General features: G+C 48.1%; 1 protein-coding gene and 1 pseudogene across 1 annotated transcript; one reads left to right on the top strand and one right to left on the bottom strand.

Annotated features, from left to right (window-relative positions):
• Window positions 1-3,698: 3,698 nt before the first annotated feature.
• On the bottom strand, window positions 3,699-6,683 carry LOC137142147 (olfactory receptor 10D3-like). The gene is made up of 2 exons (XM_067531376.1): window positions 6,606-6,683; window positions 3,699-4,502 (listed from the first exon to the last, which is right to left on the bottom strand). Exons 1-2 carry the CDS (start codon window positions 6,681-6,683, stop codon window positions 3,699-3,701), a joined length of 882 nt encoding a protein of 293 aa, XP_067387477.1.
• Window positions 6,684-18,359: 11,676 nt separating this feature from the next.
• LOC137142144 (olfactory receptor 4E1-like) lies at window positions 18,360-19,300 on the top strand (annotated as a pseudogene).
• The last annotated feature ends 3,002 nt before the right edge of the window (window positions 19,301-22,302 follow it).

Below are 22,302 nucleotides of genomic sequence, written 5' to 3'. Positions count from 1 at the left end.
CTGCTCAGCTGGCATAAATAAAGGTAGCACTATTAACCTGAAAGGGCTGGATCCTCATTTCCACTAAGCTGCAGATTCTCCTCTCACTTGGCATGATCTGAATCCTGAGTAACACCATTGGGTTCAAAGGAGCTGATTCCCCTCTGTCACTCACCCTGCTGGTGTAAATCAGGACTAACTCCATTGGAATCAAAGGAGCTATGTAGATTTACACCAGCTGAGAATCTAACCCATAAATGATGAGGGGACATGGGATGTTGATTATCATCTAGTCTCTCCCGCCGTGTAACACAAGCCAGTGAATTCCACCTAGGAGTGTGACACTGGAGTGAACTGGGCCAGGTGTTCAGCTAGTGGTCTCTGTTGCCAACAGAGCTTTCTCCTTGGTTTGTATTAGCCGCTGCTCCTGTGCCCCCTTCTGTCTCTTTGTGTACATGGATGTAGTCATGCAGTTGTGTGATTATCTGTGAGGGTGAAAGTCAGCGCTGTGCAGATGGACAGCTTATGTCCCGTGCACCACTTGGGATCCCTTTTTGCAATGCAGTACAGACTGGCAGTATTGCGGTCCCTAGCAACTCCAGGAAGATCATGGCCCCAATGTTCTGGGAGCTGCTCAGACACAGTGTGAGACTGTCCCTGCCTTTCAGAGTTCACAAACAAAGGAAGTGTTACCGGCCCCATTTTACAAGGGGGAACTGTGGCACAGAGATTAAACGGTGAGATTTTCAAAGGAGCCAGGCTCCCAAAACTCATTCTAGTGCAGTGGGCATTGGGCTCCTAACTCCTATTGGCTTTCTTGAAAATCTCAGACTGATTGAATTGTCTGAGGTCACAAAAGGAGTGTGTGGAAGAGCCGGGAATCTGACCCTGAGGTCTAGGATTCCAGTCTGAGCATTACCCCCAACACCATCCCTTCTCTTTCCACTGGGATGAACATCGCTCTGGGTCCCAGGCATGTTCTCTTACCCAGCCTTTTGCACAACCAGTGTTCGTGGGGGTTAAGGATCTTTAGAGAATTAAGGTTGATTTAACTTAACAAACCTGCCCCTTCACTAGGCTGGTAAGGCTCGTCTTGCACCTCTACTGTGCCTCGTTGCTAAAGGCTGAGCAGTGGTTAGCTACATCACTGGCATGCCCTGTAACTTAAACCAGTCCGTAGACCCCACACACAGAGGGTGTGACAGAGCCAGGGAAGCAGGGCTGTGTTAGGGGTTTGTCAGCACTGAGCTCATGGATCCGTTTGCTGCTGCCATAGCAGAGCAGTGTCAGTAAGGCCCTTTGCAATTCTTTTCATCGCTGTCATGTCTTGCTGTTCCTGTGGTGGGCATCTTATTTGGGAGCCAGAATGAAGTGGCAGAAGGCAGAAGTTATAATTAGTCTCTGTAGACAGATTATCCCAGCTCAGTCGTAACATACCAGGACGTGCAGTCGCCTTTGGAGTTAATTAAAATGCAGGTGTTCTAATGAATGCCCAGGGGAGCCCTTATCACTGCGCTGGGTAGCAGCTCCAAGGTTACTCTTGGCTGGCACCAGCTGAGTTCCATGTGTCATTGCCACAAACACCAGAGCCGGAGCTGCATTTTACTATTTTCACTTGTATTCTCACGGCTCTTATCAGAGGCGGCTGGGACCTGCTGTTGGTGGGCAGATGGCACGGTTCAAAGGCACACACACGCTTTCCTCTCAGCTGCCCCTCCCTGCAGCTCCCACAGCAAAGTGTTCGCTTCTCCGTCTCCCCGCGGTCACAGTTTGCAGCCTGCTCCAGGAGTCACTGGACAGGGAGGGGGCCTGGCCAGCAAACTCTGGCAGAAACCTGCACCGTCACCTGACCCCTCGTGCCCCCACCCTGGATCGCCTCTGATTCTTATCATTGGTATTATGGTCAGACCTACAGACTGGAACTCAGATGAGGGCCCCATTCTGCTGTCACTGTCTGAAATGCATAAACATTTAATGGATGAGAGAGACAAAGGATTTAATGATGTCTGTTTAACAGATAGGGAAACTGAGGCACAAAGCAACAGTGAGTTACTCAAGGTCAAACAGGGAATCTTCCACAGAGCCTGTACTTGAACCAAGATCTCCTGTGTCCCACTCCTTTCTCTTAGCCACAAGATAACGCTTTGCAAATAATTCCCATGGGCTCTTTAAATGTAGGTGTGTTGAGTTGATACAGTACTCAGTTACTAAACGTTATAGCCACCTCCTCTCCCTCCTTTTCCCTCTACAACCATGCAGTGGCCAGGCCCTGGAGGTCAATGGAGCTTCCCCATTGTCCATCAGAAGTTACAGCCCTTATTAAAGTCAATGTCCACAGCTGTGCACCTCTCTTCCATTCCAAGTTCTCTTTGCTCACTCACCCTGCTCTGGGTTTGTGGCTCTTTGGAAATTGGTTTCCTAGACACCAGCAAAGAAACAACAGAGAAAATTCAGGCTGAGCCCCAGCAGTGCAGGGGGTGGTGCTGGCAACCCAGGAGGGGGTCTCCTCCCTCAGTCAGGGCTGTTTTTTCATGCTGGGATGTTGGGATAGTGTGGACTGTCCTGCAGGGAAAAGGGCAAGTGGCATGGCTCACATTATCTGCCTCGGGTGCCTTTCCTTTTTTATTTTAATTGTTTTTCATTTATGGGCAAAATCCCACTTCATAAGAGTTGACGATAATTCACAATTGCTGATGGTATACTCTATCCAGTTCCAGGGTTCACAGTTCAAGAAGTGTGCTGCTAAATTGGAGAGGATTCAGAGAAGAACCATGTGAATAATTGAAGGATTAAAAAACGTGTGTTATAGTGATAGACTTAAAGAGTTCGAGCTATTTACCTTAATAAAAAGCCAGTCAAGGGGTAACTTGAGTACCGCCTGTAAGTATCTACATGGGGAACAGATACTTAATAATGGGCTCTTCAGCCTACCAAATAATGGTCTAACATGATCCATAAGCTGGAAGTTGAAGGTAGACAAATTCAGACTGGATATACTGCATACATTTTCAATAAAGAGAGTAATTTAATCCTTGGTAAATTGTTCGAATGGTTTAATGGAGTCTCCATCGAGGACAATTTTAATATCAAGATTGATGTTTTTCTAAAAGACATGTTCTAGGGCAGGGGTGGGGAACCTTTTCCCTGCCAAGGGCCATTTTGACATGCCTACGGTCATTCGCGGGCCATGCCGAAAAGGGGCACTGCCCGCCGCCGCCGTGAAACCGCGCCGCCGCCGACTCCACCCCCGCCGCCGAAATGCCGCCGCCGTTTCCGCCTTTCGGCGGCGCAGTTTTACAGTGTCCGCGGAGTGCCGTGGACCAGTGACCGCCTCCGAACTCCCCCGCCGCCGAAAATGAGCAGACGGCGGCGGGGTTTCGGCGGCAAGCTTAAGGCGGCGCGCACTTCCCGCCCGCCCGCGGGCCAGATTAAATTATTTCGTGGGCCGGATCCGGCCCGCGGGCCGGAGGTTCCCCACCCCTGTTCTAGGGGATACAGTTGGAAGACTGGATACTGGGCTAGATGGACCATTGGTCTGACTCAGATGATCACGGTGGTCCCTTTTGGCCCTATAATGTATTAATCTAACTCTAACCCTGGAGTAACTCCACTGGCCTCCTTCCTAATTCTAACCTAACCCTGGCATAAATCTGTTGACTTCCTGACCACCTCTATCGGAAGACATTCCATTTCAGCTAGCAATTTTTGCAGGACTGGGATTAGCCCCCTTTCATTTTCCTGAATGCTGCCTTGACTTCCTTATTCCTCAGCGTGTAGATGACCAGATTCAGCATTGGGGTTACCACGTTACAAAAGATCTGAGTGGGGATAGCCAGCACATTGCTCAGGGACGGCTGGGTGTAGAGGAGGTCACAGGGCCCGAAGAAGAAACATACCACTGTCAGGTGCGATGCACAAGTGTAAACCGCTTTCCGATGACGCTCAGCATTGAACATTCTCAACACGGAGGCAGCAATCCTGATGTAGGACACGAGGATAAGGAGGAAGCAGGTCATGGCCACCCCCCCAGTGTTGGTAAAAGTCACGGTCTTGATGACGTACATGTCCACGCAGGCCAGCTTCACCACAGGGAAGATGTCACAGAAGAAATAGTCTACCACATTGGGCCTGCAGTAGGGCAGCGTGAAGGTCAGGTTGGTGAGAATGGTGGTGTGGAAGGAGCTGGTGACCCAGGTGCTAGCAGCCAGGATGGTGCACACCCTCCAGTTCATGATGATCAGGTAGTGCAGGGGGTGGCAGATGGCCACGTACCTGTCAAAGGCCATGACAGTGTAGATCAGGCACTCGGTGCTGCCTAGGAAGTGGTAGAAGAAGACCTGGGACATGCACCCGCCCAGCGAGATGGTTCTACTCTTGGCCCAGAGACTGACCAGCAATTTAGGGGTGCTGATGAAGGCGAATCCAAGGTCCACCACAGAGAGATTGCAGAGGAAGAAGTACATGGGGGTGTGCAGGCAGGAGTCAGCGAGGATGGCTGATAAAATGAGCAGGTTGCCCAGGAGCTTTCAGAGGTAGAAGCTAAGAAGATGATGAAGGGGATGGTCTCATGGTCTTTGGTGTTGGGGATCCCTAACAGAATGAATTCGGACACCACAGTGCGATTCTCCATTTCCACGCGAGACGGGGTCATTCCTGGAGATATAGAGAGAATGTAGCCAGATTAGCAATCTCAATAAATCATTATATGTTTATTCCTTTGTACCCCACAAGTTTTACTCTCAAAGGGTAAACCTTTCTAACCCGCATACGTTTGGTGGAAGTAAGTGGAGAATCAGGACTCGTATTTGGTCAATTCGACTCAATTCTATTTTCCTTTCTTCTTTTCTATTCAACTATCTTCTATTCTATTCAGTTCTTATGTCTCATCAATCATCGTGGTATCAGAGAGCCAAAAAAAATTAATAAAAGGAAAGCAAATTATCATGAATTGGAACATGAATTTAGCTGACTCCTAAGTACCTTCCCAATGAGAGTGCAAGACTGAAATAAACCTCCAAAATACTTCAGTATGACAATGCAAAATTCTCCTTTTTGTGTGGAGAGAGAGAGACACTGCACATTGAAGGCGAGAGAGAGAATTTCATAGAGTTTAAGGCCCGAAGGGTCTATTGGATAATCTAGTCTGACCTCCTGTACCACACAGGCCATTAAACATATCCCACGCTGAGGCCAACAATTTCACTTAAACCAAAGCACTTCTTCAGACGTCCGAAGACTAAACAATTGTGACACAGGCAGAGAACAGGAGAGGCCCAGGCATCACCAATGCCTGACACAGTGAGATATACTTGGCTGATCCCAGCAGGTGACACAACGCCCCCATGCTGCAGAAGAAGGTGGAAAAAAACCAAAGGTCCCTGCAAATCTAATCTGGCTGAAAATTTCTTACTGACTCCCAAATCTGGTGATCAGTTTGACTGGGAGCATGTGAGCAAGTACCAACCAGTCAAGCATCTAAGACTGAGAATGTTCTGTACCAGCTCAGAGCTCCAGTCAACCCAAGCCTCTACATAGATTTGGAGAGAGAGAGAGAGAGAGAGAGAGAGAGAGAATGGAAATGGAGAAAGAGCATCAAAGAGACAGAGCGAAGGGGAGGAAATAGACTAGAAGGCTACTCCAGAACCTCACACTCGGTGCCTTAGCCAAGAGTCACACAGTCACCTTGCAGCGGAAGTCTTTAGCTCTTTCTCCCAGTTTGCTCCACCCAGTTTGCAGACATTGAAGCAGATCCTACATACCCAGAGAGGCTGAGATCTGTTCATTATTCTGACTTGGAGATGCTCCCTCCTAATGACAGTGCAACCATTGCACACAAGACCTGCATAGCATTGACACAGCCACTGAAGTCACTCCAGAATCATCCATGATCTCCAGCTGCAGGAACATTTATGTTGCTCTCCGGCCTGGCCTTTGGGAGTTTAGCCCTTGGGCAACTCCCCTCTCCCAGTCTGAGACCTGAGAGGAGGGAGCAATTAACCAGCACTTTGCAACAGCTGTTTTCCAGTTAGTAGATGGGGATAATGGGCCACCTGCATTAGAGGGAGGTGTGAGGAAACCCTGCAGGGAGCAGTCATGGGATGAGCTGCCAGGAGAGGAAGCGTCCTCCTAGCCCCATCCACCGGAGATGGCTCTAAACCCTGAAGAGGGGGATTTTTACACCTTAAACTGCTAAAGGGAGTTTGTGCGGGAAGCGTTGTTTTAATCAAGGCACTCAGCACCCTCTAGAGGTTTTGGTTGGTAACACAGTGCCAAAGGAGTTTAAGGGAGTTAGGTACTCCTATCCGATTAAATTGCGTGCCTCACTCCCTTAGGCTCCTTTGAAAATTCCAGACAAAAAGACCTTGTCAAATTCTTCTCACACCAAAAGGTCCTGGGCCTCCAGCTGTTAACTCCTTAGCTGGTGTAAATCAGTGTAGCACCGATGGAGTCCGTGTCAGGTCCCCGCTGGTGTAAATTGGTCCGTAGCCCCCCTGGAGTCAATGGGGCAGATCCCCAGCTGCTGTGAATAAGCACATCTTGGCTGGGGAACGCAGCCATACTATGAAAGCAGTTGGCAGGAAGTCCTGTACAGCTGGCAGCTGGGTTCCCCTCGCTGTGTCTCTCACTGCACAGTAGTAGATGCCAGCATCGCTCACGCCGTCTAGGGTGAGGCTGGTGGAGCGGGAGGACTTGTCTACAGCCATGGTGAATTCTCCAGCGGTGGAGGAGCCGTCACACCCAGTCCCTAGAAAGCTCAGCACCCCAGGGCCCTGCTGGGGCTGTTTGTACCAAGACATTGAGTTGTGGTAGGTGGCATTTTGGCTGCATGAGTTCAAGATCCTTTCTCCTTCCACATACATGATCTGAGGGAGCTGGAAATCCTGGGCCAGGGCCCATCTTTGAGCCGCTGCAGGAAGGAGGCAGAAAGTGAGAAAGGAAGAACCCATCACCGCCTGGGAAACTCAACATTCAAAGCCAGACTGGAAAGAGACAAACAGCTTGAAAATCCCACTCACCAAGGATGAAAAGCAGAACTGAGAGTCTCGTCCTGGTCAGCCAAAAACATCATTCACCTTCTCCCACAATCTTCAGGTCAAACCTCTCTCTCTCCACACCCACACCTCTTGCTTGCTTGCTTTCCCTGCCTCTCTCTGTATGTCTCTATCGATCTGACACAGTCTCTCTCGCTCTCCTTCTGGCACCTGCCAACCAGCCCCATTGACCCAACAATCAAACTTATTGTTTCACTTGAAAAGGTGCAAACATCTGACTCCCTCATACAGGATGATGCAGCTAACACAGCACGCCACCTGTCACCTCTGGCTATTTCCTGTGTTCGATGGGGTTCAGAATATTTTGCTGCAAAAATAACCCCTCCCAATCCAGCCATTTTTATAGTCGCTAAGGCTAGGATTGTTCCAGGGGCTGGGCACTCAAATCCTGTGATGTTCCCTGTTTACAGAGTGTGAGAAGCCTCCCCGCTGTACAATTTCTCTCTAAGGGCCGCCTTCCATGTGTTAAACCCTGGGCCTCCAGTCTTTTGCAAGGACAAGCCATGCACCTCCACTACGCTGAGACTGGGCCCCTGTTTCCTGCAGTGTCTGTGTAGAGCATCCTGATGAGTTCAGACCCCTGGTAAAAGCTTCACCTCTCCAGGGAGCCATGGCACCAGAGGCGCAGCTTTGGCAAAGCAAGTCAGCATGTATTAGCCAGCTGGGATCCAGGAGTGAAGCATCCTGAGGTTAGAAGGGGGAAGCAAAACTTCACTCGAAGTCCATGTTAGCAGCCTCACCCTGCCCTTCTGGGCCAAAGCCTCCTGGAGTCCATCTCTCTCTGTCCTGAGCACACAATCCTTTGCCTCACACCTTGCCGCTTTCTCTCCCGTCACATTCTCTGCCTGCTGTGTTCACATCTTCTTCTTCCTGGGGCTCCCAGTCAGTAAAAGTCAATGCCCGCTTCTTGGTCCTCTGTCGTCCTTCTCAGGCAATATCATTCAGAGATGGTCACAGTCTTTGATAGTTTTATTCACACCAACCCAAACCTGCATCTCATCGCTTGCCTCCCCTCCCCCCACAGGGGAAATTAACTCTTTCACACCTCATGGGTCACAACACAAACTGAGTAGGGAAACTGAGTCACACAGCATGTTCATACAAACTTTCCACCCTCCCTTTGAAAATCCCTGCTTCCAGGACTGGCCCAGGGTGTCACAGGAAGTCTGTGGCAGAGCCAGAATTGAACTGACATAGGGTGGAGATGCTCATCCTTCCTTGCCAGGGGCTAACTCATGCCCAGGCCCAGAACCATCCTCGGTGCACAGTGGGGTTTCACTCAGGATGTGCAATCCTGCAGGCACAACTCCACCTTCTCCCTGTGGCAGATGGAAAGATTCCCTTCCTGTCACCCAGCACCAGTGGCTGGGGGATAAAAATGTCCCAGGCAGGTGGTTCCAGAAGGGATACCCTCCCTCCCTCCTTCCATTCCCCTCCCGCTGAGCCTGTTATACTGAATAGTCAACAGAAGGGATTTGTAGATGTGTCATGCTAGCATCGTGTTTTTGCTACAAATGTAGTGTGCAACACACACACTCCCCTCACAGAGAGAACAGACAACACACACATACAGACCCCACACCACAAACATAGACAGCACATTTACACACACAAAACAGACAGAACACCTCTAGACAGGACACTAACTCCTAGACATACACACACAGATGAAACACAATACAGTATACTCAGACACCACTCACACAGGCCATTCAAATACACAGACACACAGATACACACAACACACATTAACACACTCCCATGAAAACCACACACACACACAACTCAGATGTTATACACACACAACACACTCACACTTCAGGGCTGTCCACACTAGGATACAAGATGTATTTCGAAAACATGTTAGCTGCCCATCTGTGATATCTGCCGGTCTCTATCATCCTTCTGGGTCTGGCTGGCTGTCTCCATCACCTCTCTCTGGCTGGCTGGCTGGCTGTCTCTATCCTTTCTCTGTGTCTGGCTGTCTCCATCACCCCTCTCTATGTTTGTCTCGCTCTCTCACCCCGTCTTTTTTCTCTCTGACTGTTCAGTGCAAGCATCGAGCCAGAACCTGCCCTACCCTTTTTGTGTCGAGTCCCAGGCTGCCTTCCCTCAGTGTGGGGCTCAGTGCACAGAGATACCCAGCGCTGTCCTGGAGAGCTACATCCCGGATCACCGGGGTGACGCTGTAATTCCTCATGTGTAATTCTGCGGAGAGTCACCCGAGTTCCCTGCAAAGCTGGGATTTGTCCACCTGAATAAGCACCTGGGGGGGCTGGTGCAGGAGCTGCTGGTACCAGAAGAGATACTGAAAACTATCGCTGGTGGAAAAATTACAGTTCAGCGTGACACTGCGTCCAGCTGCGATTGTCGGGACAGGAGGGGACTGGAACACGGACTCCTGACCATGTCTTGTAAAGACAAGGCTTCGTTGTTATACTGCTTTCCTGTGTCTGTGACTATCCATCCCCAGACACACTCTCACCTACCTACCTACCTATCTGTCCTTCCAGGTGCAGTTTATATCCATCCCATGCACACCAACACCTGTCCATCCGTCTGTCCTTCTGCAGAATCTAGCCTGTCCATCCGTTTACCTGTCTAACCAGCCTTCCTTCTTCAAGAGCTCATGTCTCTGTCTATCCCTCTGTCAGTCTATTGAGTCTTCCTTCTGCAGAATCCACCATTCTATCCAGCCCCGGACAATTTCTCTCTCTCTCTAGCAAAGACACTTTTATTTCCCTGGCTCGCTGCCCTTTCACATCTGCTGCCCCAGCTCTGTTGGCACAATTGCTGCAGTGAACAATTCCGTCACTGGCCCAGGAAGCTGGGCAGTTTCCTCTCAAAGGCTAGCGGGGACCCTCAGTAGCTCAGATTCCCCCTGTGGTGAAAGTCACCCCTCACCGAGTTTTGCATACCCCACCAGGACTGCCAGCCAAAGCAAGACCGTGTCGCCTTTTCCCGCCTCAAGGAGCTGAGTCATGGCAGGAGGGTGAGCTGTGTCTTAAAACTGCAAGTTCTCTAGGCTTTGAGGGCTGCTTCTTTGAATCGTCCTTTCTCCTCCCCCTTCCAGTTCAAAGCACAGAGAGTCCCTTGAGGTGCAGCGCTGGGGAGACCACACCTAGAACCCTGCACTCTCTGTGATGGGAAATTCTGTTAGAGGGATAGGGTAATACTCTGGGATTCAGGAGACAGCTGTTCAGTTCCTTCCTCTGCCACTGACTCTTTGTGGCCTGGGGTCAGTCACTTGGGGTGAGATTTGCAAGGGTACTGAGGTTTTCAAGGACGCAGGTAAGAAACGAGAGGGATTTTCACAGCACCTGTGCAAATGAGGTTCCTAACTCCTATTGGAGTCAATAGGAGTTAGGTGGACGGGGCTTTTGAAAACCCCACGAGGTGCCAGTCAGCATGTTTAATACCTTGGACAACCTTTGCCTAAATACTTTTGACCGTCTGGCCTTTAGTCTCTATGGGCTAGATTGCTAAAGATATTAAGGCACCTACAGGTCCGGATCGGCACCTAATGGGGTTTTCAAAAGGGCCTGGGTGTCTAACTCCTTTTGCAGCCAGTGGGAGTTAGGCACTAGGGACATTTGAAAATCTCTCTGTTCCTAAATACCTTTAAAAATCTGGCCACGTGGGCCTCATGTCCCCAGCAGCAAAAGGGGGGATCTAGCCCTTCTCTGCCTCACGGGGGGGGGGGGGGGGTGAGACTGAGCGTGGGAACTGTGGGAACTCTGTGCTGCCTACGTGGTGGTGGTGGATTGAAGCTGATGTTGTGGAATAGGCTCCCAAGCCACCTCTTTTATCCCTGCTCCACACACAGATTTTGTGGGTGAACTTTTAACAGCTGGTTCTCCCAGAACCTTTCTGCCTGTGGTGCAGGTTCTGCTGGCAGCAAGGTGCCTTGTGCTGGTACCGTTTTTATTTCAGCAATGGCTATGTCAGGATAAGCCCCTCTGTGCTGCTGTGACGACATGCACACGACAGGCCTTGTGTCACATTTCAGTTACACTGGAATAGTTCAAGCACTACAACCTTTGTGTGTCAACAAGGCCTTAGGCGCTTCTGCGGCCCCTGTTCTCCGAGCACCCCAAAATCTGTAACGTCTCGAGCCTCACAATGCCCCGCTGAGGCAGGGAAGGGCACAGGAAGGTGGGAATCAAGGCACAGAGGGCAGGTTTGTAAAGATATTTAGGCACCAAAATGGATTTTCAGAAATGCCTCAGTCCCTTTAATTTCAATGGGCACCAGGCACCTCTGCTTTTCAAACCTCACCCCCAGGTCCTTTTCTGCCTCTGGAGGTGCTTAAACACCTGTTCAAATCTGGAGCTAAGTGGCATAGCCAAGGTCACCCAGGGAGTCACTGGAGAAGAGGGGAAATAGAATCCAGATTTCCCAAGCCCCAGGCTGGCACGCTGACCACGGGACCACCCTTCCCAAGGCAGTGCTGTCAGCCACAGAGCTTTGGGACATTTCACGCAAGTCCTGGACCACTGGGGCTTCTCATCTACTTCCATCCAGTGAACGCAATGGAGGCTGCACCAGTGAACACCTGCTGCGGGTCAGACCCTATGGCTGGCCTCACCAACTGGTGATTTGACTTTATGCCAAGCCCCTTTCAAAGGAGCCTGAGGGAGTTAGGCACTTGATTCAATAGGAGTTGGGTGCCTAACTCTATTTCGAAATTCCAGCTTTCAAAACCAAAGCGAACCCTTGTGTAAGATTCCCCATTGATGATCCTTGCCTGCCATCTAGTGGCTGATCATCCCCATCCCCCTGCACCCATTCAGCGCTGCAGCAGCTTTGTACATACAGGGGCTCCCTTCCTTTGCCTCCAATTATCATTACTGGTTGTTTGTACTGCATTCGGGCACAGGAGTTGTAGTCATGAACCAGAGCCCCATGGTGCCAGGTGCTGTACGAACACTCACTGCCTCTAAATCTCCTGATTCAGTCTCAAACATGGGCCCTCCCCACTCTTCCACCAGCATGGGGACCACCCCCTGCAAGAAATGTGTGAAATGAATGGAGGGTAAACTTCTTTAGAGTGGAAACCAGGTTAGTGGGGAAGAGGAACACCACAAGGAAGCAGAAGGAGGAGGGTGCAGCAGAGGAGGCCTCCCGATTCATACTGTGAAAGTAGGCCAGTCGGCTACTTATCTCAAGTGCCTGTACACAAATGCAAGAAGCCTGGGAAACAAGCAGGAAGAACTGGAAGTCCTGGCACAGTCAAGAAACTACGACATGATTGGAATAACTGAGACTTGGTGGAATAACTCTCACGATTGGAGCACTGTCATGAATGGGTATAAACTGTTCAGGAAGGATAGGCAGGGGCGAAAGGGGGGAGGAGTTGCACTGTATGTAAGAGAGCACTATGACTGCTCTGAGCTCCAGTATGAAACTGGAGATAAGCCAGTTGACAGTCTCTGGGTTAAGCTTAGAAGCAAGAACAATAAGCGTGATGTCATGGTGGGTGTCTGTTACAGACCACCAGACCAGGAGGATGAGGTAGATGAGGCTTTCTTTACTCAACTAGGGAAAGTTTCCAGTTCACAGGACCTGATTCTCATGGGAGACTTCAATCACCCTGACATCTGCTGGAAGAGCAATACAGCAGAGCACAAACAATCCAGGAAGTTTTTGGAGAGTGTCGCTGACAATTTCCTGGTGCAAGTGCTGGAGCAACCAACTAGGGGCCGTGCTTCTCTTGATCTGCTGCTCACAAACAGGGAAGATTTGGTAGGGGAAGTAGAAGTGGGTGGCAACCTAGGCAGCAGTGACCATGAGATGGTCGAGTTCAGGATCCTGCTGAAAGGAAGAAAGGAGAACAGCAGGATACGAACCATGGACTTCAGAAAAGCGGACTTTGACTCCCTCAGTGAACTGATGGGCAGGATTCCCTGGGAGGCTAATATGAGGGGGAAAGGAACCCAAGAGAGCTGGCTGTATTTTAAAGAGACCTTATTGAGGGCACAAGAGCAAACCATCCCGATGTGCAGAAAAAATAGCAAATATGGTAGGCGTCCAGCTTGGCTTAACAAAGATGTCCTTGGCGAACTTAAACGCAAAAAAGAAGCTTACAAGAAGTGGAAGCTTGGTCAGATGACTAGGGAGGAGTATATAAACACTGCTCGAACGTGCAGGAATGAAATCAGGAAGGCCAAAGCGCAATTGGAGTTGCAGCTAGCAAGGGACGTGAAGGGGAACAAGAAGGGTTTCTACAGGCAAGTTGCCAACAAGAGGAAGGTTCGGGAAAGTGTGGGCCCCTTAGAGAATGAGGGTGGCGACCTAATGATGGAGGATGTGGAGAAAGCTGAGGTACTCAATGCCTTTTTTGCCTCTGTCTTCACAGACAAGATCAGCTCCCAGACTGCCGTACTGGGTGACACAGAATGGGAAGGAGGCGAACATCCCGCAGTGCTGAAGGAACGGGTTCAAGGATATTTAGAAGGATTGGACATTCACAAGTCCATGGGGCCGGATGCAATGCACCCGAGGGTGCTGAGGGAGTTGGCTGAGGTGATTTCAGAGCCATTGGCTATTATCTTTGAAAGCTCGTGGCAACAGGGGGAGGTCCCTGAGGACTGGAAAAAAGCAAATCTAGTGCCCATCTTCAAAAAAGGGAGGAAAGAGGATCCAGGGAACTACAGACCGGTCAGCCTCACCTCAATCCCTGGAAAAATCATAGAGCAGATCCTTAAGGAATCCATTTTAAGGCACTTGGAGGAGAGGAAGGTGATCAGGAACAGTCAACACGGATTCACCAAGGGAAAGTCATGCCTGACCAACCTGATTGCTTTCTATGATGAGATGACTGGCTCTGTGGATGTAGGGAAGGTGGTGGACGTGATATACCTTGACTTTAGCAAAGCTTTTGATACGGTCTCTCACAGTATTCTTATCAGCAAGTTAAAGAAGTATGGGTTGGATGAATGGACTATAAAATGGATAGAGAACTGGCTAGAGCATAGGGCTCAACGAGTAGTGATCAATGGCTCCATGTCTAGCTGGCAACCGGTCACAAGCGGAGTTCCCCAGGGGTCGGTCCTGGGGCCGGTTTTGTTCAACATCTTTATTAATGATCTGGAGGATGGGGTAGATTGTACCCTCAGCAAGTTTGCGGACGACACTAAGCTGGGGGGAGTGGTAGATACCCTGGAGGGTAGGGATAGGATTCAGAGTGACCTAAACAAACTGGAGGATTGGGCCAAAAGAAACCTAATGAGGTTCAACAAAGAAAAGTGCAGAGTCCTCCACTTAGGAAGGAAGAATCCCATGCACAGCTATAGACTGGGGACAGACGAACTGGGCAGCAGCTCTGCAGAAAAGGACCTGGGGGTAACGATGTATAAAAAGCTGGATATGAGTCAGCAGTGTGCCCTAGTTGTCAGAAAGGCTAATGGCATATTGGGCTGCATTAGGAGGGGCATTGCCAGCAGGTCACGGGAAGTGATTATTCCCCTCTATTCGGCATTGGTGAGGCCGTATTTAGAATATTGTGTCCAGTTTTGTGCCCCCCACTACAAAAAGGATGTGGACAAGTTGGAGAGAGTGCAGCGGAGGGCAACCAAAATGATTAGGGGGCTGGAGCACAGGACTTATGAGGAGAGGCTGAGGGAACTGGGCTTGTTTAGTCTGCAAAAGAGAAGAGTGAGGGGGGATTTGATAGCGGCCTTTAACTACCTGAAAGGGGGTTCCAGGGAGGATGGGGCTAGGCTGTTCTTGGTGGTGGCAGATGACAGAAGACGGAGCAACGGTCTCAAGTTGCAGGGCAGGAGGTCTAGGTTGGACATTAGGAAAAAGTTTTTTACTAGGAGGGTGGTGAAGCACTGGAATGGGTTACCTAGGGAGGTGGTGGAATCTCCATCCTTAGAGGTTTTTAAGCTGAGGCTTGACAAAGCCCTGGTTGGGATGATATAGCTGCGGTTAGTCCTGCTTTGAGCAGGAGGTTGGACTAGATGACCTCCTGAGGTCCCTTCCGACTCTAATATTCTATGATTCTATGAGTCAGAGTTGGGCAGGCCCAGCTCCCCTGGTGAGATGCCATCCACGTCTGTCTGTCTGTCTATCCCCCTGCACACCCATATATCTCGCGGTTTGCAGTGTTGCTGTAGCTGTTTTGACCCCACAACGTTAGACACAACGTGGATGAGGTCATATCTTTTATTGGGCCAGTTGCTGTTGGTGAAAGAGACCAGCTTTTGAGTTTACACAGAGCTCTTTTTCTGGCCTAGGAAAGGTATGTTCTCTTGCTCTCACCTGCTATTCACAGCATGCATCTTTCTATCTGCCTGTCTAATCCATTTCTCCCCCCAGCAGGCCGATCCTACCAGAACTCTGAGCCAGGATATTGTGGCGTACGACTAAAAGAACAAAACTCTGCAGAGCAGCAAAACTTCCCCCTTGACCTGGAAAGCAACAGTCTGTATCCCCATTTCCCTCCCCAGCCTGCCACCAGGGAGCAAGAGAGACGGGCACACAGTGAGTTTGGGTGAGTGTTTGGAAGAACTTGGGCATCTTAATGATGCGCTTTGTGCTTCACTTGCACAGCTGCAGATCCCTACAGTCCCAAGTCCAAAGTGAACTGATGTCATTGCAGGTTGTGTTGATGCTGACTTAAGAGGTTGCATATCTGGAGAAGAACAGTAGCGCTGAGCAGTTGTGGCAGGACTGCACCAGACATGAAATTTACCAGGAGTTCCTCGTGTTGCCGTCTCCCTGTAAGTCATTCTTTATTACTTTGGAGAAGAGCAGCAGGGTGCACTCTCTGCCAAGTTACTCCTGTTTCATGTTAGATTTACACCAGCTGAAGATCTGGCCCAATTGCTTTTGTTCCATTAATCTCCGTACCTGACTGACAACTGCATGACTCCAGTTTTACACCAGCATAACTGCACTGAAATCATTTTTCGTCTGTACTGAGGACTCTGTTCAAGGGCTCCAGCGGGATAAAGTGTCGTGGGTTTCAGTGTAAATTACAACCTCTTTAAGGTCACTTTAGGATAGCAGATGTATCTAAAGAGGCTCGGACGTAAATGAGAATTAGGCCCAGTTTGGCTGAAATAGAATCACAGCAGTGTAAAAACTGGAGTAATGTAGCTGTGACTCCAACTGTCTATTTTGGAGAGCATCAGTACAATAATAGTGGGAGAGAAACGACCTGAATTTGACACCACAGAGCAGTGGCCTATTTACCCCACATGCAGGTCTGGCTGCACCAACTCCATGGTGCTATCACTAGCTTACCCGAGCTGGGAGTGTCCCCTTTGACTCCACTGGAGCTACAGACAATTGACACCAGTGCGGGCTCTGTTCCTTTACAATTAGTGATTTATTAGATGAAAAAGAACTGTTATCCTTAGAGTCATCTTTTTCTTTTTCATTTTCTTTTTCTTTCTTTCTTTTGAAGCTGTGAACATGTTGGACCAGGTTCTCAGCTGGCACAAATCAGCACAGCTCCCTCAGCTCTGAAGGAGTGACCCTGGTTTACAACAGCTGGCCCAAAGAACTCGAATGCAAGAATGTTCTTCAAAAAAATGAGGTGGAGTGGGTAGGTTAAATTACCAGCTAATGTCTTTGTTTTGGCAGAATTTTATTTTTAGTTTTTATAATTTTGATAGATACTATTGATGTTTATTTTTATGATATTTTTTTCTAATTTTTATCCATTTAAATCTTCACAGTTGCAGGAAATTATGCGGGGTTCAGACAATTATTTATGGACAGTAGACATCGAGATTCAAAAAGTTAAAGCATTATAACCGTTAAAATGCATTGTGAACATCACATCTCAAAATATACAGAGTAAATATCCTTAAATGAAACTGTGATAAGTTCTCACACAGCATTTTTCTTACTTTGCCTAGCTGTAAATTTCAATTATCATCAATGGAAATATTTTTCATTGGTTTGTGTATGTATAGTGAAATACACATTTACCGATAAAAATCTAATAGTTTCACATCTGATTATAAGGCATGTTTTATTTAGTGCTGAGTGGATAATATATATTTTTTCTGATTGATTGCAATTTCATTAATTCAAAATATCATGGAAAACAACACAATTTTCAGTGAATCAAAAAGTGAAAAAAAATTAAATCGGGGTCAAACAAAATGTTTGTTTTGACAAGTGACATGCATTTCCATTTCAATCTTTTTTATATATATTTTAAGGATATTTTTAAATAAAATAATTTAGATTTTTTCAGAACTTTTTAACAAACAATTTGGTGAAATCAGCACAAAGTCACGAAATGTTTTTGTGTAATCAAATCTGCATTTTTCACCAATAAAAAATCAGCCAAAAAATTCACCTTGCTGTAATTTTATTAAACTGCAGTGTATTGGAAAGACCGGACTTTGCTGTTAGTATTTTACATTTTCATATGGATTTGGGGATGGGAGAGAACCCTTGCAGAGGGGAACTGAAATGGGGAAGCAATGTGATTCTCGTGGTTAGGGGGCTAGGAATCAGGAAACCTGGATTCTATTCCTGGTTCCACTACTGATCTCGGGCAAGTCACTTCCCTTCTCTGTTCCTCAGTTTCCCACCACCACCACTTCTTGCCTCTTTTGACTGTGAGCTCTTCAGAGAAAGTATCACTCTCGCTGTGTGTCTGTGTAGTGCCTGGCACTAAGGGGCATTAACAGCAGCAAAGGCCTGGCAAGAGAACCATTGCACCTTTGCTCTCTATTACAGCTGAGTGAATAACTGACTTGAAAAATCCAAAATACTTTCATTGTGGATTGACTAAAAATGGTATTTTACCAGTTTTTCCCACTGAAACAAAAACCTGAAAAAATTCATTTCAGGGTGAACAATATATTTTGTTCAACCTGAAATGAATGTTTTGTTTTGTTTTGTTTCATTTTGGGGTGTGGTTTTTTTTCATTCTTTGTTTAAATACATTGAGCTAAACTTTAAATGAAACATCGTTTTGAAACATAACACTTTTGCTTCAAGAAGTCAAAGTAATACATTTTTATTTTTTCCAATATTTTGCCTTCTTTTTTATGTGAAACTATTCACTGAATTTGAACCAAATTCATGACTAGCTTCTGCCTGCCTCAACTGTGTTTTGCAGTGAATAAACTATTCCTCCAAAAACTTTCACCCAGCTCTACTTCATGAATATGAAGATGCCACACAGACACCATTGGGTATCGAATTATATACAAACCTACAAGGTCTAGCTAACTATCTCTGTTCTGATGGCTTCTTCAACAGAAGAAAGGCAGCCACACTGGAAAGCTCTGAAACTATTTAAAGGGGATCCTACCCAATTCCTGTAACAATTTCCTCTCCCCTCTAGGAACAAAAATGGGAGAGGCGGTGACCCTGAATCAGACCAAAGTGACTGAGTTCATCCTGTTGGGACTCTCCTCCAACCCAGAGACACAGCTGATCCTCTTCATCGTCTTCCTGCCCATCTACCTGCTAATCTTGGCTGGGAACATCCTTATCATGGTCACCATTGTCCACGACCGGTGCCTCCACACACCCATGTACTTCTTCCTCTGCAACCTCTCCTTCATCGATGTGTGCCACGCCTCCGTCACTGTGCCCAAGATGCTGGCCGACTTCCTCTCAGCAGAGATGACCATCTCTTTCGGGGGTTGTGTGGCGCAGATGTTCTTCCTCCACCTTTTCACCTGCACAGAGATCTTCCTGCTCACTGTCATGGCCTATGACCATTACGTGGCCATCTGCAACCCCATGCACTACCTCGCCATCATGAACCACAAGGTCTACTTACTGCTGGGTGCTGCTGTGTGGTTTGGTGGGGTCGTTTACTCCTTAGCCCTGACCGGCATGACCATCAACCTGCCATACTGTGGGCCCCGGGAGATAGACAACTTCTTCTGTGACGTGCAGTCATCAGGCTGGCCTGTACCGACACCTACATCATCGAGGGGCTCATCATCTCCAACTCGGGGCTCATCTCCGTGGTCTGCTTCGTGGTGCTGGTGGTCTCCTACGGTGTCATTCTGGTCTCCCTAAGGAATCGATTCTCTGAGGGGAAGTGCAAGGCGCTTTCCACCTGTGCCACGCACCTGACGGTGGTGGCACTCTTCCTGGGCCACTGCATCTTCATCTACTTCCGCCCATCCACCAGCTTCTCCGAGGACAAGGTGGTGTCCGTGTTTTTCACGGCCATCACTCCATTGCTGAACCCCATCATCTACACCCTGAGGAACGAGGACATGAAGTGGGTGATCAGCTAGCTACCTGGGAGGAAAGTGGATGCAGAGGAGAAATAGAGCCTGAACTTCAGGAGGGGTTGTGTTCTAGGATAAGCTTCCTTATTTGCACCGTGTTCCGCAATGGGGCTAATTTATCATGGCAGCGACTATGCTGCTACTTGTCTCCATGTGTTGGTAGTGACAATCCTGATGCCATGATCCTTGGCTCTCCGACCTCTGCAGGGCTCATGGGTTGAGCTTTGAACCCACTAAGCTGGGACTAATTGACCTTTTTTCAGCCAAAACATTATCCTGTCAAAAATGTCAGGGTTTTTTCCAGCTTTATTTACTGATGGGACATTTTAAAAAAAGTGAAAGTTTTCTTTGTTTTGAATTTTGCAGATTTGTAAAAGTATTTAGGTGCCTAGTGGGGTTTTCAAAAGCATGCAGACACCTAACTCCCATTCATTTCAAGGCTCCTTGGTACCTATCTAGATTTTTAGGCACCTTTACACATCTGGTGCTCGGTGCCTAACGCACAGCTGGTCAAAATTTTGTCAGTGACTTTATCAAAAACATTTGTATACAACACAAATTTTCATTTTTCAAAACAATATCAAACAAACAAAATTAAAATATTTACATTTAATGGACAGTTCTCACCTTCTGTCAATGTTTCTGTCTTTTGACACACTGGGGAAAGGAAAAAATCCTGAGAGAAATTGGGGAAACATTTCTCGTATTTATTTACTTTTTTCCCCACTTTTTCCATGCAAAAAAGAGGGGCAATGAAAAAAATGGGTTATTCCACTTTCTCCTCTTTTTTCCTTTGTCTTTTTTGCCTCTGAATGCAGTAAATTGATCAGTGTCAGTTTGGATTTATGCCAGGTCGAAGCACAACGGATGCTATCTTTTCACTAAGAGTGATAATGGAGAAGCACCGAGAAGGACAAAGGGATTTGAGAATGATGTTTATAGATATCGAAAAGGCCTGTGACCAGGTGCCAAGAGAGGAAGTGTGGAGATGTGCAAGAAAGCTAGGGGCTCCTGAGAAGTACATCAGACTGATCCAAGATATGTACTCTGAAACCAAGACTTCAGTAAGATGCTCAGCAGGAAGAGGGACGAACTTTGAGGTAAAAGTGGGACTGCACCAAGGATCTGCCTTGAGTCCATTCCTATTTCTGATAGTAATGGATGTGGTTACCGAGGGTGTGAGAGAGGATCCCCCGTGGACTATACTTTTTGCTGATGACATTGTGCTGTGTGGAGGTTCAGAAGAAAATATGGAGGAAAACCTAGAAAGCTGGCGAAAAGTACTAGAGGACAGAGGAATGAAGATCAGCAGAACAAAGACCCAATTGCTGAACTGTAAATTTAGTGGAACTCATAGGGAATGGGAGGTACCAGTGAAAATTAACGGAGGAGAAATCAAACAGGTAGAAAGCTTCAAGTACCTTGGATCTGTGGTACAAGAGGATGGTGGTATGGGTTCAGAAATAAAGCAGAGTACAATCAGCATGGAACAACTGGAAAAAATGTAGAGGTGTGCTTTGTGATAGGAAAATACCAGTTAAACTGAAAGGAAAGATATATAAAACTGTTGTGCGACCAGCACTAACATATGGTGCAGAAATGTGGGTGACAACGTTAAAAGAGGAGGCTAGGCTGAATGTGAATGAAATGAGGATGCTGTGATGGATTTGTGATGTAACAAAAAAGGATAAGATAAGGAACGAGTACATTCGAGGGACTCTGAAAGTGATAGAGGTAGCAACAAAGTTGAAGGAGAAGAGATTGAGATGGTATGGACATGTAATGCGAAGAGGCGAGGACCATGTGATGAGAAGAGTGTTGGAAATGGAGCCCCCTGGACCACGGAAGAGAGGAAGGCCAGAGACCCGTTGGAAGCATGTGCTGAAGAGAGACATGGAAAGTGTTGGACTTAAGATAGAAGATACACAAGATCGTATCGGATGGAGAAGGACCATAATGAACCTTTTTGGCGACCCTGCTTAGTGCGGGAAAAGCTGTAAGAAGAAGAAGAATGCAGTAAAGTGAAAGATATTTAAGGATTTGTAGGAGGTTTTTTTGTTTTCTCATTCCAAATCTTTTCAAAACTTCCTCATCTTTTGAAAAATGACATAGTGGCTAAGGGAAAAATGCAAGATTGAAAAAGGTGGGGGGGGGGGGGAATGCAACCCGGGATATAATTCATTTTATTACATTTATTTTCCTATATGGACACGGCTCTGTATGGGACCTGCCACTGCTGAGGCAGGTGTGAGAAGAGAACCCTCTGCATGGGGCCACCCAGGGCATGATAAAGAGGACAAACTGAGAACCCCCTTTCCTTGCAATTGCAAATATTATGGGGTGAGCGGAGGGGGATCCCCACCCCACTGCACGACCCCTCAGCCATGATAGGAGACGTCGTTACCTGTGGGGGAAGTTGGGCTGTGGAGAGTCTCAAGAGAGGCTGGAATAGAAGAGAGGAGAGGGGGTGAGAATTCTGGGTGGCAAACAGGGTGTGGGGAGATGTGGGATGTGGTAGGGATGGGGGGGAATCTCTGAATGACGGACAGGAGCCAAGTGAGGCCACTCACCCACTGCAGGTAGAAGGAGAGTTAGCGCTAATCTGAGCTGGGCGCTCTGGGCCGGAAGCTGGGGTCTCATCTCAGCCATCATCGGTCTGGTCTGGGTGCAGGGAGGGGGCCAGATCCTTCTCCTCTGACAGAGAAAGAGGAAGTCACAGCCTCCAGTGCCGTCACTGCCCAGCTCGGTGGCCGGAGATGCAGCATGTTCTCAGGGAAGGAGGGGCTGAGGGGAGCTGGCCACTTCTCGCCATCATCTCTGGGGCCTGCTCTGGCTTTTGTAATTCAACACAGTGCTGGTGAGAGGGGCTGGAGCATCTTCCTTGGGCTCAGCGTGTGTAAAGGAGCCTCCCTTGAATTACACTAGTTTACACCCACTGAGGATCTCTGAGCTCTGGCCCATTGACTCAAGGGAGCTACGGACCATTGACCCCCCAGAGCTGGTAATCTGGCCCATTGACTCCATGGGAGAATGTTAGCAACAAG

The sequence above is a fragment of the Emydura macquarii genome, unplaced genomic scaffold (genome assembly GCF_026122565.2).
Source record: "Emydura macquarii macquarii isolate MOO-44397 ecotype Brisbane River unplaced genomic scaffold, CSIRO-AGI_Emac_v2 contig_3176, whole genome shotgun sequence".
Classification (NCBI taxonomy): Eukaryota; Metazoa; Chordata; order Testudines; family Chelidae; genus Emydura; species Emydura macquarii.
The sequence above is the reverse complement of the archived record's forward strand: the minus strand, read 5'-3'. Positions and strand labels throughout refer to the sequence as shown.

Excerpts from the sequence above, each read along its gene's own strand:
- LOC137142147 (XM_067531376.1), bottom strand. The coding sequence starts at position 6,683 with ATGGCTGTAGACAAGTCCTCCCGCTCCACCAGCCTCACCCTAGACGGC. Across the intron at positions 4,503-6,605 it reads CTGGCATCTACTACTGTGCA|CTCCTGGGCAACCTGCTCAT; the intron begins GTGAGAGACACA and ends TACCTCTGAAAG.